The sequence below is a fragment of the Acomys russatus genome, chromosome 2 (assembly GCF_903995435.1).
Source record: "Acomys russatus chromosome 2, mAcoRus1.1, whole genome shotgun sequence".
Classification (NCBI taxonomy): domain Eukaryota; kingdom Metazoa; phylum Chordata; class Mammalia; order Rodentia; family Muridae; genus Acomys; species Acomys russatus.
This window is the reverse complement of record NC_067138.1, coordinates 94,565,043-94,578,523: the sequence shown is the minus strand read 5'-3', so window position 1 is coordinate 94,578,523 and position 13,481 is coordinate 94,565,043. Positions and strand designations below refer to the sequence as shown.

Below are 13,481 nucleotides of genomic sequence, written 5' to 3'. Positions count from 1 at the left end.
TTTGAAAAACAAAATCTATATACTTAAATGTTTGAATAAATTTAAAATTTTTTGAGTTGATAGCAAATTAGAGTTTTCATTGCTCTGTGCCCTTTGAAAATATGGTTACTGAAAATGGCTATCTTGGCTAGTAAGATGGCTCAGCAGGTCAAGGCACTTACCACTAAACCTGGAGTCTTGAGTTTGATTCTAGGAACTGACATGATAGAAGGAGAGAACTGACTTCTACAAGCTGTCTTCTGATGACTCCTCTGCTCACTGTGGCACTTACATCCCTCACTCCTGATTCCGCCAAATAAATGTACATTTAGGATGAATAGTGTAAAAATGGCTACTTCATTTTTGTTTGATTTACATTATTAATCTGAGTAACATTGAACAGATATTGCCTTTGTTAATCCTCAAGTTTCTTTTCCTGGTGTCTCGCTATTTATAATTTTTTTCTGTTGGAAGCATCAGGAGAGGGGAGAAAATGATGCCTCTCGTACATCGGCAGCATTGTCCCAACACTGCTTCTCTTCTGACTCTCCGGGTGGCCTTGACATGCAGAAATGTATAGTTTGTCTACAGTAACATGACCAGTGTTTTCTATTGTGCCTTGGGATTCATGTATTGATGTAATAGATCATCCTTGTTCTAATTCCATTTTTCATATTCTTTTATTTAGTCATTTGACCTTCTAATCCACTTTGTATGTTTTATGTATCTTATAATATTGAACAAACCACACTTTGCCCCTGGTCAATCTATAATTATGTTTGTGTATTGTTGGATTCTAGCTGCTGATATTTTTCGAAAGATTCAAGGTTTTTCTCCAATGAAGATTTCTCCCGAAGAACCCGTTTTTGTGGCTGTGTCTAACTTAACACCTAATTAAAACAATTTTTTTCTACTTACTTCCTTCATTTCCAGAGTTTCTCTGGAAAGGTATAAATCCTGGTTTATAGTATTCTAAATAGTTCCTTAATACGCCAGGCTCCTTGATGAGAGCATTGCAGCTGTGATCTGTGTTGTCTGCATGCCATCCTGGAATATGTTCACTGAGACTCTGTATTTGGTCCTATCTCAGCACTTCCTCTCCTGTGGCAGCTCCTTTTCCATGTTCCTTCAGAAGTGGCCCAGGGTGATTTTTCTCACTCCCCAGAGCTCCCTCTTCTGTTGCTTCGGTGAAATGCTGGGCAACTTTCCACTTCTCTCAGTTTCCCATCCTATATACAGCCTTTCTTTCCCTGGTCTGTTTTGTTTCTACACTCCTCCAACTGGATTCCACTTTGAGCAGTTTCTCCAGGATATGGAGGTCCTCTCCCAAAAGAGGAGCTATGGGTACTTGAAGTGAGGTTCCTCCAATAGTTCACTATTGTAAGCGCCCCCTCCCTGTTCCCGGAGCTCACAGAGGCCCTCTCCCACCCACTGTTTTAATGAGTAGAAGCCATCCTGAGTGAGCGGCTGCTCTGCCTGGATTTTCAGGTGACACCTTGGCTGCTCAAGAGTTCTTTTTGTCTTCAGGGATGTCTGCTTTCCTTTCTTCACGCCTGGGTATTTTGCTTTCTTTGCTTCAGCAATTAGTACAACTTCACAAAGCTTTAGAAACCCTTAGAGTTTGTATATAGACTTTAACCCAATACATGGTATATAAAATAGCCAGGAGCTTCCATCAAATGAATATCAGGAGCTGTTAAAAGAAGAAAAAATGACATAGGAAAACTGAAAGGGAGAACTGAAAGTGGGAAATTCCTCTGAAGCAGAGAGGACCATCCCTTATAAATAGCCTGGGCCATGGAGGAAGAGCATTCTCACTGCAGCCTTTGGTAGCCTTTGCCTCATCTTGCAGGTAGCAGCCAACACCAGCCCAGCTTCCATCATGACCCACAGGTGGGTCCTCCATGCTGCGTTTCTGCTGTGCTTCTCCACCACAGCTCTCTCCATCGACTACAGACAGCTTCTGCTCCAACAAAGCAACAGCACTCGGGCATGCCTGGACCTCTTGCGGCAGTTGGATAGAACGCTCTGCTTCAGTGACAGGGTGGACTTCAAGATCCCCGAGGCAGTGAAGCACCCTCGACAGATGGGGAAGAGCTACACCGCCTTCGTCATCCAAAGGATGCTACAGAATATCTTTCTTCTCTTCAAAAACAATTCCTCCAGCACTGGGTGGAACGCGACCATCATTGAACGCCTCTTGGATAAACTGCACAAGCAGATAGAGTTTCTGGAGACAATCCTCAAGGACAAACAAGAGAAGGAGTGGGGGACCTCCCCAGCTATTCTACACTTGAAGGGTTATTACTGGAGGGTGCAAAGGTACCTTAAAAAGAAAGGGTATAGCAGCTGCGCCTGGATAGCGGCCCGAGAAGAAATCTCCAGGAACTTTGCCATCATCCAAAGACTCACGAAGAACTTCCAGGACTGAAGGCGGGTCAGCTGATACCTCAGACTGTGCAATGGCTGCAGGCAGTCAGTCTTTAAGCATCAGAGACTTGCTCTGTGACCAGCAGTGAATGCACTGCGTTTGCGAGGTCAAAGGAAGACTTTGAAATTTTATTAATTTATAACTTAAATTATTTTCTACTCTTTATTTAAAATTTTAACCTCAGAAAATAAAATATTTATGATACAAAAGTCAACATGGCAATTTAATTTCTACCGATTTATATAGTCATCTGTGTTAATTTCTGGACATCTTTTACCAAGTATCCTATTTCGAGCGCTTCTTTAAAAGTAGTGTCGTTTCTGGCTCCTGCATTTGAGAGATTTAAAATTGAAGGAAGGCGCATGCATGACACAAGGTAAGAGATAATGGGGACCTAATGCTTCTAGGGAAAGGATACTGGCTTCACCTGCTGTGACAAGCAGGAGACTTTGGAACCAGAACTTGGGATCCCGCCTGCTTCTACTATATTGGGGATCTGTGATTATAAGCTTAAAACCTGGCTGGGCACTTGGGGTGGCGAGAGGACCATATCCGCTGTTGCATTTGTCCCCCACCCTTTGCTATACGAGGGATGGTCTGTCCCAGCAGGTTTATAAAAATGTGTATGTGCCTCCAAGCCTGCAAATGAGGCGCCCCTAACACCCCCTGATGCTTTGAAGTGCCTTTACCCTGCATCTCATGGTTTCTGGCAGAGGCTGTGGGCAGCTGCCTATTTTCCAGGGAAAGATATCAAAGAGAGAAAAGACCATTCTTTACCCTGAGCATTTCCGTAATCTCGTCCTCCATTTACTTCTCAGAATTATCTGCTCCCGGCCCTCCAGCACTAGCCACACAGAATCCTGTGTTCCCCCTTCTGTCTTCCCTCTGCTCTGCAACTCTAAAGTGGCATACTCTCAGAGCCAAATCCAAGGCAGATGGATCAAATCAAGCCTGGTCCCTAAGTGGGAAGTGAGAAAGTATAGGAGAAAGGGACATCCAGAGGGGAGACAGAGGGCACCAGTGTCTCCAGCAATTGTGAAAAATCAAACTTTTAAGGAATGCCTCTGATACCCGGTCAGCAGGTACCAACTGGCTAGGTCTTTATCCCTGTCCCCAACCCTTAGGAGCTTGGGTTTCTATGGCTCCTATTCCCATATGCAACAGCCATGTCTTAGGAGATCCTAGTGAAATGGGCACTCGTCAGAGCTCCTATGGGCACAGTTGATCTGTGTCCCCATCTGCCCCTTGGGTAGAAAGCATGCTGTTATTTCATGTTCCAGGGCAAGAAGAAAACTAAGTCTCAAAAAGATGTAGTACCTCCTCCAAGTTCTTGCTCCTAAGTGGAGGTCGTCCAGGGAGCAGTGCAATGTCAAGAGTCGTGTGGAACTTGCTACTGGATTGAGGCATTTTCTCTGAGAGCATTAAAAAAAAACAAAAAACAAAAAAACAAAACAAAACAAAAAAAAAAACAAAAAAAAAAACCTCTGAGAGCTTTCAGTAGAAGAACTGTGTCAGGGGACAAGCTATTACTGTACTGACAACACAGGGCTCCCTTTCTCACTCAAAGTGTGAAACTAAAAAGGTTCATCAGAGTGAACCTGCACCCATGGGCCCAAAACAATGGATTGCCCTGAAAATACAGCTCTTATTTCCTGCAACTTCCTCCCCCAGCCCTCCCAGAAGCTCTTCTTCAGCAGGGCTCCCTTCTGCCTGGGTGGGGATGAAGGACAACTTCGGCATAGAGAGCTGCTGCATAGACCAGCCAGTGTCTAGAGCAGACAAGAAAATGATGCAAACAGCTCAGCAATGGGGGCATGTTGCTGTCTTCTCTGGGCCATACAGATAAAGTGAGAGAAAGCTATTTCTGCATAGTTTAAACTATGGTCCTGGCTGAGCTCACTAGTTGTGCAGGATGCCAGAAGTATGTTCATCACCAGTGGAGAATAAGTGAAAATCCCCAAAAGAGCAAAGTGCATTGCAAAAGAACCCTAACCTAAAGGGCGATATCTGCACATGCTTATACAGGCAACTGTACATGGAAGCTGCACTGAGGTACTATTATTATAGCTGCCATCAGAACATTTATACGGATAATACTCCAGGAAAATATCTACAGAGACTTGCTATAAAAGGGTAGACCTAAAAGTTTTAAGTACAGCAACACAAAAGACAGAAAAACATCTATGTGGTACAGTTTAAGTATCAGGGTGTCTGTGTCTTCATGAATGGACTTTAATTTCTCAGTGTAGCTGTGTTAAGAGGTAGGACATGGTGTGTGGCTCATAGGTCTAAAGCCCCCGCGTGTGGATTAACATGTTTCCTGAAGGCATGAGTCATGTAGAGTGGAAGCTCGGAGCCATTTTCTCATGTGCATACCTTTCTTCTCTTCTGCTTTCTACCATGAGACTCAAATGTGAGAAAATATGGCTGCCTGATCTATGGCTGTCCAGCCTCTGGAATTGGGAGCCAAAACAAAACCTCTTTTATTTACAAGTTAGTCACTCTTGGGTACTGCATTACAGAGGCATAAAATGGTTCAAGATAGCACGTCTTGGGGTGTTAATTTGTTCCGAGAAGAGAGACAGAGGAAACAACCCCATAAATTGCCTGAACATGTGATGCTTTCTGGAGTAAGTCAGAAAGTAACAACTTCCTGGTGGAGACAAACCAGACGCTTCCAAACAGGCAGTCTCACTTGAAACTTGATGTTGTAGGGACCAATATCAGGGCATCCTCTGTCATCTCCTCCAAATCCCCGGCAAAGACAGCTATTCGAGCTGAGCATGGGGACCAGCCAGAGCGACCTTATGAGACCCTGTCTCAAACAAAACTATCCAAAGCCCTTACGGGTGCAGAATAAACATAAACCACAGAACGTGGGGAGCAGTAAGAGGAACAGTCCATGGCGGGGTGACCAGAACAAAAGACTGAGCAGTAACAGAGCACCGGCCTCCCCTTCGCCTTCTGCTGCCACAGGCCTCCAAGGAAAACATGGCAACAATGTTTCTACAGATGAGGATTAGCAAACGCAGCCTCCTCAAGCTCACCAGCAGTGTGGAGATGCTCGAAAGTAGTAGGCTGCATATAAATACAGCAGTGCTGCCGGACACATGAGCAGTGTAGGCACGTAGATGCAGGGAATCATAAGCACACGTTTGTATTGCCTTTCTTGTAGTTAACAAAAAAAAATCATATTTAGATATTTAAGTAGCATTAAGCACTTCCAGGTACCCAGATAACAGCTGATTGTAGATTTACTCATAAAAAGCTTTAAGAAAATGAGGAGTGTGCCATGGACTGAGAAAAAAAAGTTTTCCATTAACTTATCTGATAAAACATTTGTATCCACACATATTTTTAAATACTCTGAAAATTCAATAGTTAGAAAATTGGCCAATAAAATGGTCAGCATATGTAAGTGATGTCTCCATCAAATAAGATACACAAGCATCAAGGAGCTGCACAGAGAGAGTGAAACTATGCTGGAGACTTGGAGTGGGCCATGCTGGGAAGGAATATGAGGTGGCCAGTGCCACCATGAGGGCCTGTTATGGTCACTTCCCTTCTGTGTGCAGACCACCTCATCTTGGCTGCATCTGTGTGTGTGGGGGGGGGGCGGGATTTGCCTGGTAGGGATGACAAGGTCCTGACCAGCTTGGATTTCTGTCTTTTCTCTTCAATTGTGAGAAGTGCACAGGTAGCTAGCAGTTGCGAGTAGGTCAGAAATGTGTCTGTGCCCATCGCAGACATTTTCTCTAAGTCACCAAACTCTTCCCTGAATTCTTTACTTCTCTATGTTATTTTTAAAACATCAGTTTAATTGTCTTAAATCCCTATAATTAATAGTTTTGAGCAAACACCAGCACAGGATGAGAAGTGCCATACAGCTTTCTCCTAATTAATAGGATTGAGTTAATTACTTAACTCATTAATTGATTTGATGGAGAGTACTCCAGAAACTTGTTCCCACAAACAGCTCTCCCCGCTCAGCACATTCTGCTTCAGTTGCCGTCGTTTGAAACCCCTGCTGTTTCACAAATCCCTGTGCAAGTGCTCTCAGGATGCCCCAAAACACTGTTGAAATTACACTCCTTCACAATTAACTTAATTTAAAACAAATACAGCTTACTCCAAAATGAAAACAGGACACACTGAGAGAATAGATCTTCCAGCCACACATAACTGATATATGATTTGTATCAATAAAGACTCTCAAAACTCAATGGTAGGAAAGCATTATGACCCTTGAAAAGATGAGCCAAGTTTTGAACCTCCACTTCACCAAAGGAGACACTCGACAAGTAGAACAAGAGGACATGAGGCTTGATCAGGCTTAGTTAATCCAATCTAATCCACAATAGATGCTGCTACAGGCTCTTATGAAGGCCAAGGTTGAAGGAAGAACCAAATAGAGGCAAGAGTATGCAGTAACTGCAGCTCTCACTCAGCATTACCCAAATAAGAACTACAAGCTGCTTTGGAAAGCCATTTCGGAGTTTCTTTAAAAGGTAAATATATACCAAACATCTGCTTCAATAAGTGCTATGTCAAGAAAGCGCTGTGTCTATGCAGAGACTTATATATGAATATTCCAAGAGCTTTATAATGGTCTGAAACTAGGACTGAGTAAACCACATATCGCAAGTGGACAAATAATTAGATCCATACAGTGAAATGCATTAAAGAAAACATGAGTCACCAATATATTCAGACACATTAATCAATCTCTAAATAATCAGGATGAATATAAAAAGTGGTTCAAGCCAGGCATTGTGGCGCACATCTGTAATCCCAGCCCTTGGGAGGCAGAGGCAGGCAGATCGCTATGAAGTCAAGGCCAGCCTGGTCTACAAATCGAGTTCAGGACAGCCAGGGCTACACAGAGAAACCCTGTCTTGGAAAACCAAAGGGGGAAAAAGAGGTTAAACACACTCCAGGGATGGCCCCACAACCAAGAGTAGTGTGGTTGTTGTGGTTATGGTTGTGGTTGTGATTGTGGTTGTGGTTGTAGTTGTTTTAAAGAGCATGAAGTTGGTTGGGTAGAGCAATGGGATCTGAGAGGGGTTAGAGGGGTGAACACAATCAAAATACTATTATTTTTTTTAAAAAAGAATGTGGTTCAAAAGGAGTAAACTCTGTACCACTCTTTTTGTACAAAATTCTATAAAGAAACACTAACCTAAGTGACAAAAAAGCAGATCAGTTGAGGTAGCTATATGCAGGAGTGAAGCCTTACAAGAGATTACAGTGACACAGTAAGAGTCTTGGGACATATGGGGTCACCAGCTTGATTGTGGTAATGGTTTCAGAAAAGTACATGCTTGTCAAGACATGCTTAACAAAGTGTTTGCCTCAGATACATAGAGTTTATTGTATCAATATTAGTTTTTACTAACTTCAAACTCCATTGTACAAGAAAAAACATACCACACGTACACACCACGGGCACAACACACACACCCTCTTGCACATCATTTACAGCACACACACCACATGTACACCACAGATGCAACATCCAACATACCACAGACACAACACAGCACAGACACACACTACATACACACCCTCCACACACACATACACACACACACGCAGTACAAACCACACACCCTACAGACCCACCACAAACACACAAATACCATATACAGTGATACCATACACACCACACATATGCAACACATACACACCATGCACACATAAATTCTACACCACATGCAAATAATCACTACACAATAAACACACATAAACACACACGACCACCATAACACACACACACATACACAGAGTACACGTTTTACTTCTTTGGAGTACATGTTCTGAAGAAAACACACACAACCACCATAACACACACACACACATACACAGAGTACACGTTTTACTTCTTTGGAGTACATGTTCTGAAGAAAACACACACAACCACCCATAACACACACACACATACACAGAGTACACGTTTTACTTCTTTGGAGTACATGTTCTGAAGAAAACACACACAACCACCATAACACACACACACACATACACAGAGTACACGTTTTACTTCTTTGGAGTACATGTTCTGAAGAAAAGTTGCTGGATCATGTACATTCATCATGATGCAAATATTTGCAATGATAATATATTGCAAATATAACCATGATAAATAACTTCTTAAGGAATTACTTTCTGCAACAGATTCTCCTGAAGGGTAGCTAAGCGACTCGGGGAGCATCAGATAGATCTTATATAATCTTCCTGACACCCTTTGAGGAAACCTTTGTACATAAGGAAACCAAGAAAAACAGTCAGAACAGGATGGCAAAACTCAGAGGCACTGTTGTAACCAGAGATCACATTCCGCTATGGTCTACTAACGAGTCAATTACTGTTTTTCTTCAACTCCGGAGCACTAAAGTCATAGTTGAGGGGATGGGGTAGGAAGCTCTACTGCCCACTGGCTCACACTGCAGTGTTGTAGCCCCTGGCTTGGTGCCAAGAGTTACGTTAACCTCTAGGGGCTTGTTGGGGCCCGCGACAGAAAGGGCATTTCCATCCCCTTCCTCCTCTAGAGAGACTAGCTGGAAGTCCCCATCTCCTTCTCCTCCACCCCGCACTCAGACAGCATCTGCTCTGAAGGGTCTGGAGGTAGCTGTCTGCGCTGAGTCACCACGCTCTCTGGTTGGCTGCCTTCCCTTCTTTCAACCACTCCAGTTTTATCCTGCACAAGCATGAAACCTCCGTGTGCAGTTTCCTTTTCAAGTTTGACCCACGCTACTTTCGTTATCTCATAGGAATGTTAAAAACTGAAAAAGGGCTGCACTGTTCCATAAAGAAAGAAACACAGCACATTTCTATTTCCCTTCACTTTTTAATGGATTGGCTCGTTTTATTTTTGTAGGGAAATTCAGAGGCAAGAAAATTTTCAAAGCAGAAAATAACCTATTTATCTAGATGCACAAATTAGAAATAATGGCATTAAAGGTTCAAATGTTAAAAAAAAAAAAAAAAAAAAAAAGAAATGAAAAGAAAAGCTGGGTGTGCTGTGTTGACAAAAGCCCAGACTATAGGGTAGCTGGTGTGGGCTTAGCCACTTGCTAACTGGTACCTATTAGATACATTACGTAAATTGGAAATAATACTACCCCCAAGCTCTGCTGTGAGAAGCCAGGAAGCTGTCTGACTCAGTTCAGCACAGAACCAATAGAAGATGTCCAATGTTTAACTTCAAAGCAAATAAAGATTATGGAGATTTCTTAACATCAAATTAGATGTGCTTTCCAGAGCATTCTCTCTAAAATCAAGTCCCCAGTAATCAGATTGCTGATGAAGAATTGTCACAATGGAATCTACCTAAGTGTCACTTTTACCAAAGTTGTAGATGTTGGGCAAGTATTTATATATTGAGCATCTGGAAGGCCACATGTGCCTAATGACTTCCTGAAGTTCTGATTTCAATATGTGGCTACTTAAAAGGCAATGCCAATTATTTCAAGTGGCTGAAATGTCAAGAAAAAGATAGATAAAGGCTGGGCTCAGGTGTGGGGAAGCATGCGCAGGAAGGAGAGCTAGTCTTTGCTCCTCTCCTGTGTTGTGTCTGAGTTAGGTTTGGCATTTTCCATGTGGCACTAGACACCTGTTTTTATCTGTCAGCATCAGAGGCAGCACCTTTCCTTCTGTCAGGCAGATCCCTAATTCTGGGAGTGCACATCTGTCCTGGCCTGGACCCCTGACAATATTGCTATCTCATTCCCACAAACACTGATCAGAAGTAGACATGTGTCCCCACTATTATAGGACATAGTAGTGATAGGCCAAAATCATGCTAGGTTGCTGGAGGACAGGAACTCTAGCAGTGTGTGCCCAGCGTTAAACCTCAAGGTCAGGTTGCCACATAGAGCTTGCAACCTGTGCCTGGCTGGCCTCTAGGTGGCGCCCTTCTATGGCAGGCCTGATGAAAGGAAACTGGCTCAAAGGAGTGCAGAGGGAAAGGCACATGCCGGAAAATGCTGATTAGCTGTGTCTCAAGCAGATGAGCCTGACAGCATGTTTACATTATCTGAGTCTGAAAGTAAAATGGCGAAGAAGAATGTAAATAAACGAGAAATCTATTACCAAGATAATGAGCCATGTTTTTAGCATAACCCAACCATTCTTTCTTCACCCTAAGCTTTGGGAGGGTTCCTCCATGGGCCTACCTTTCAAGGTATAGAGAGGGGTTCTAGCTCATGTCTGGCTGGCCCACCCTTTGCCCCTCCTTCATGAGCTGACGCCTGCACACTAACCAAAGTCAGAGATGTATGAGACAACCATCAATCCTCCCCCTGCTGAATATTTTAATCTGCGTTCAGTGGGAATCCTAAAGGAAGATGACTAGAGCTTCTATGTTAACTGTCCTCTCGTTTTTATTCAGACAATGCATAGTAGAACATAGCTATGTTATTCAATGCAATTCAGCCAGCATTTCCTTAGTGTACACAGTCCCAGATGCTGTGTCAGCCCTGAGCTCACACAATCAAGCAGATATGGCCACCCGACTTGAGAAGCTCATTTCCAGAAGGAAACAGATGCGTAGGTCTCAACTTGATAACTTGATAAATGTCATTCTAACAATGAACAGTTTCCTGCAGAAACCCAGCTGAGAGTGTAACCCCGTCTATCTGATAGGACCCAAGCAGGCTTTATAAAGGTAAGGCTTCAACTTGGACTTGAAACCAGGCTAGCATTTATAGTGAAAAGACGAGGGCAAGAAACATCATGGTTTATTCAGGAAACACCATGGAGTTTGTGTTATGAGAAGGCAGAGGCTGAATGAGGGCGGGCAGAAGTGGAGCTGAAAGTAGTGGTGGCACTCAGAGGAGGATAGCAGGCTACCAAGAAGAGACTTGATACCCTATGAGCATATACAGGGGGAGGAGGTCCCCCTCAGTCACAGTCATAGGGGAGGGGAGTAAGGGGGAAATGCGAGGGAGGGAGGAATGGGAGGATACAAGGGAGGGGATAACAATTTAGATGTAATATGAATAAAATAATAAAATATATTTTTTTTAAAAAGAAAGTTAGAGTTGGGATGCGTGCTGAGAGCCCAGCAAGCTGGGTTTCTGAGTAGCACGGTCGACCTTCATTGTACATAGGAGTCCCTGGTGACAGCCGGAAGGAGTCGGTGGAGGGAGAGTGAGCCTGGGGAAGGGAGAGGGTGCTGAAAGTCTGGGCCAAAGATTTGGTGTCCTGAAGCAGGGCTGAGGGTGACTTCTCCCTTTACACATTCACCATCTTGCACCATCACTCTCACATGGCCAGTGTTTGGAGGGACTGAAAGCACAGTTCTTGATCACACCAGAAACAGCAGTTGGTGCTACTGAAAAAATAATTCCCATGCTCCCAGAACCTTCAAGAAGGCTAACCAGGAGGTGGCTACAGCAGAGCCCTTCCAGAAATGGCTGTGCATAAGAAGTCACTTGAGAAGGTTAGCATAGATTAACATCTTTCCCATAAGTGTGACATTTAGGCCATCACAGAACATTGCTCCAATTGTATTTAAATTGTTTTCCAATCAACAGTAAAGGCCTTCCTGTTCCATGGAGTAGTCAACTGACTATATAGACACATGTGCTTCATGCCCAACAGGGCCACGGCAGCTCTGCCTAACATCCCATCTCACACCTGCACACATTCAATGCTGGTGAAATGTGGGGGGTGGTGCGTCTGATTTCTAGGGCCACTGTAACAAAGTCCCCCAAATCGAGTGGCATAGAAAAGCAGAAATATCCTGCCTCCTGGCCCTAGGAGATGGATATCTAAGGGTAAGGTGATGGGAGGGTTGGTCCTCTCCAGGAGCTGTGAAGATCTGTAATGCCGCTCTCCTAACTCCTGGAGGTGTGCAGACATTTACTCTATCTCTCTGCCTCCATCGTGTATCTCCCTGTGTGTATGTGTCCCGCAGTATCCCCCTTTATGCAAGGTGAGTCCCTCTTCTTGGCCAAGGCGTCTCTCCCACCCCACCCCCCACCCCGCGAGCATGACTCATCCTAATTCACCTTCAACAACCTTATTTCCACAGGCCAAAGGTATGAAGAATTGAGGACACAAGCTCCAGCATGTAGGTGGCAAGCAGACAATTCCAGCAGGAACACAGGGGAACCATGAGGCAGCCTCCCTCTTTCTTCTCCCCTAGACATCACTGTGTGTGTCCACTCCTCTGTTTGCTTATTCCATCGGCAGCAGCGGGAAGCTGGAGCACAGACAACGTCAACTCCTCTTAAAAGGTTGCAGTGAAAACACACTCAGGATTCGTTTCAGAAAACAAAACAAAACGAACAGCTCAAGTGTTGCAGATTATCTTCAAATGATGCTAGAGTCATTCCCTCTGTTATGTTTGCTATAAACTTTATAAATAGCTTTGAAAATGTAAGATTAGATTTGGTGAGCTGGCGCGGGACTAACCAGTCTCTGTAGGGCGTGTGTGAATCTTGGCACCCACTGAGAAAAGGCAGACCACACCCCAGTGGGGCAGCGCCATTAGCCTTTTCTTGCTCCCCTGTAGGGTGCAACATGATCTTCACCAAACTCTGACATAGCTTTGAGTCCCATTGTGTAACATCAGCTCTAAGCCACACCCTTAAAATAACAAATGTGCTCTTTCCATTTATCTAAATTTAGTTTTAGTTTTAGTTTTTATAGCCTAGTTAGATTTACTAAACCCAAAGAGCTCAAGCTTTCTGAGCTATACTATAGTTATTTCTCTGATTGAAAAGGTTTTCCTTTTTTTCTTCCTAATTGCTTCATCTTAAACCTTTAGTTTCACCCCAAGTTCCTGTTTGCTTGTGAAGCATATGTGAGGATAGGGTGATGGGCAGTCACATATTTCACCTGTTACTTGTGAAGTGTTTTTCCAAAACCATGCCTGGCAGTGTAGTAGCTGCACAGCAAATTATAGCACCTCGTCCTCCCTTCAGGAAATTATTATCTGTTACTCTCTTTATGAAATACAGAACTGTCTATCACAATGCACCCCATCCCTTTGCCAAAGTGGAATTTTACTAAATCAAACAGTTATTCTGTTCTATGTGGTTCACAACAACAGTGTGATGATTCT

At 43.6% G+C, this 13,481-nt stretch overlaps 1 protein-coding gene across 1 annotated transcript; it reads left to right on the top strand.

Annotated features, from left to right (window-relative positions):
- Positions 1 to 1,861: 1,861 nt before the first annotated feature.
- Ifnb1 (interferon beta 1) lies at positions 1,862 to 2,410 on the top strand. Its single transcript, XM_051166582.1, has one exon. The coding sequence runs from the start codon at positions 1,862 to 1,864 to the stop codon at positions 2,408 to 2,410; it is 549 nt and encodes a 182-aa protein (XP_051022539.1).
- Positions 2,411 to 13,481: the final 11,071 nt, after the last annotated feature.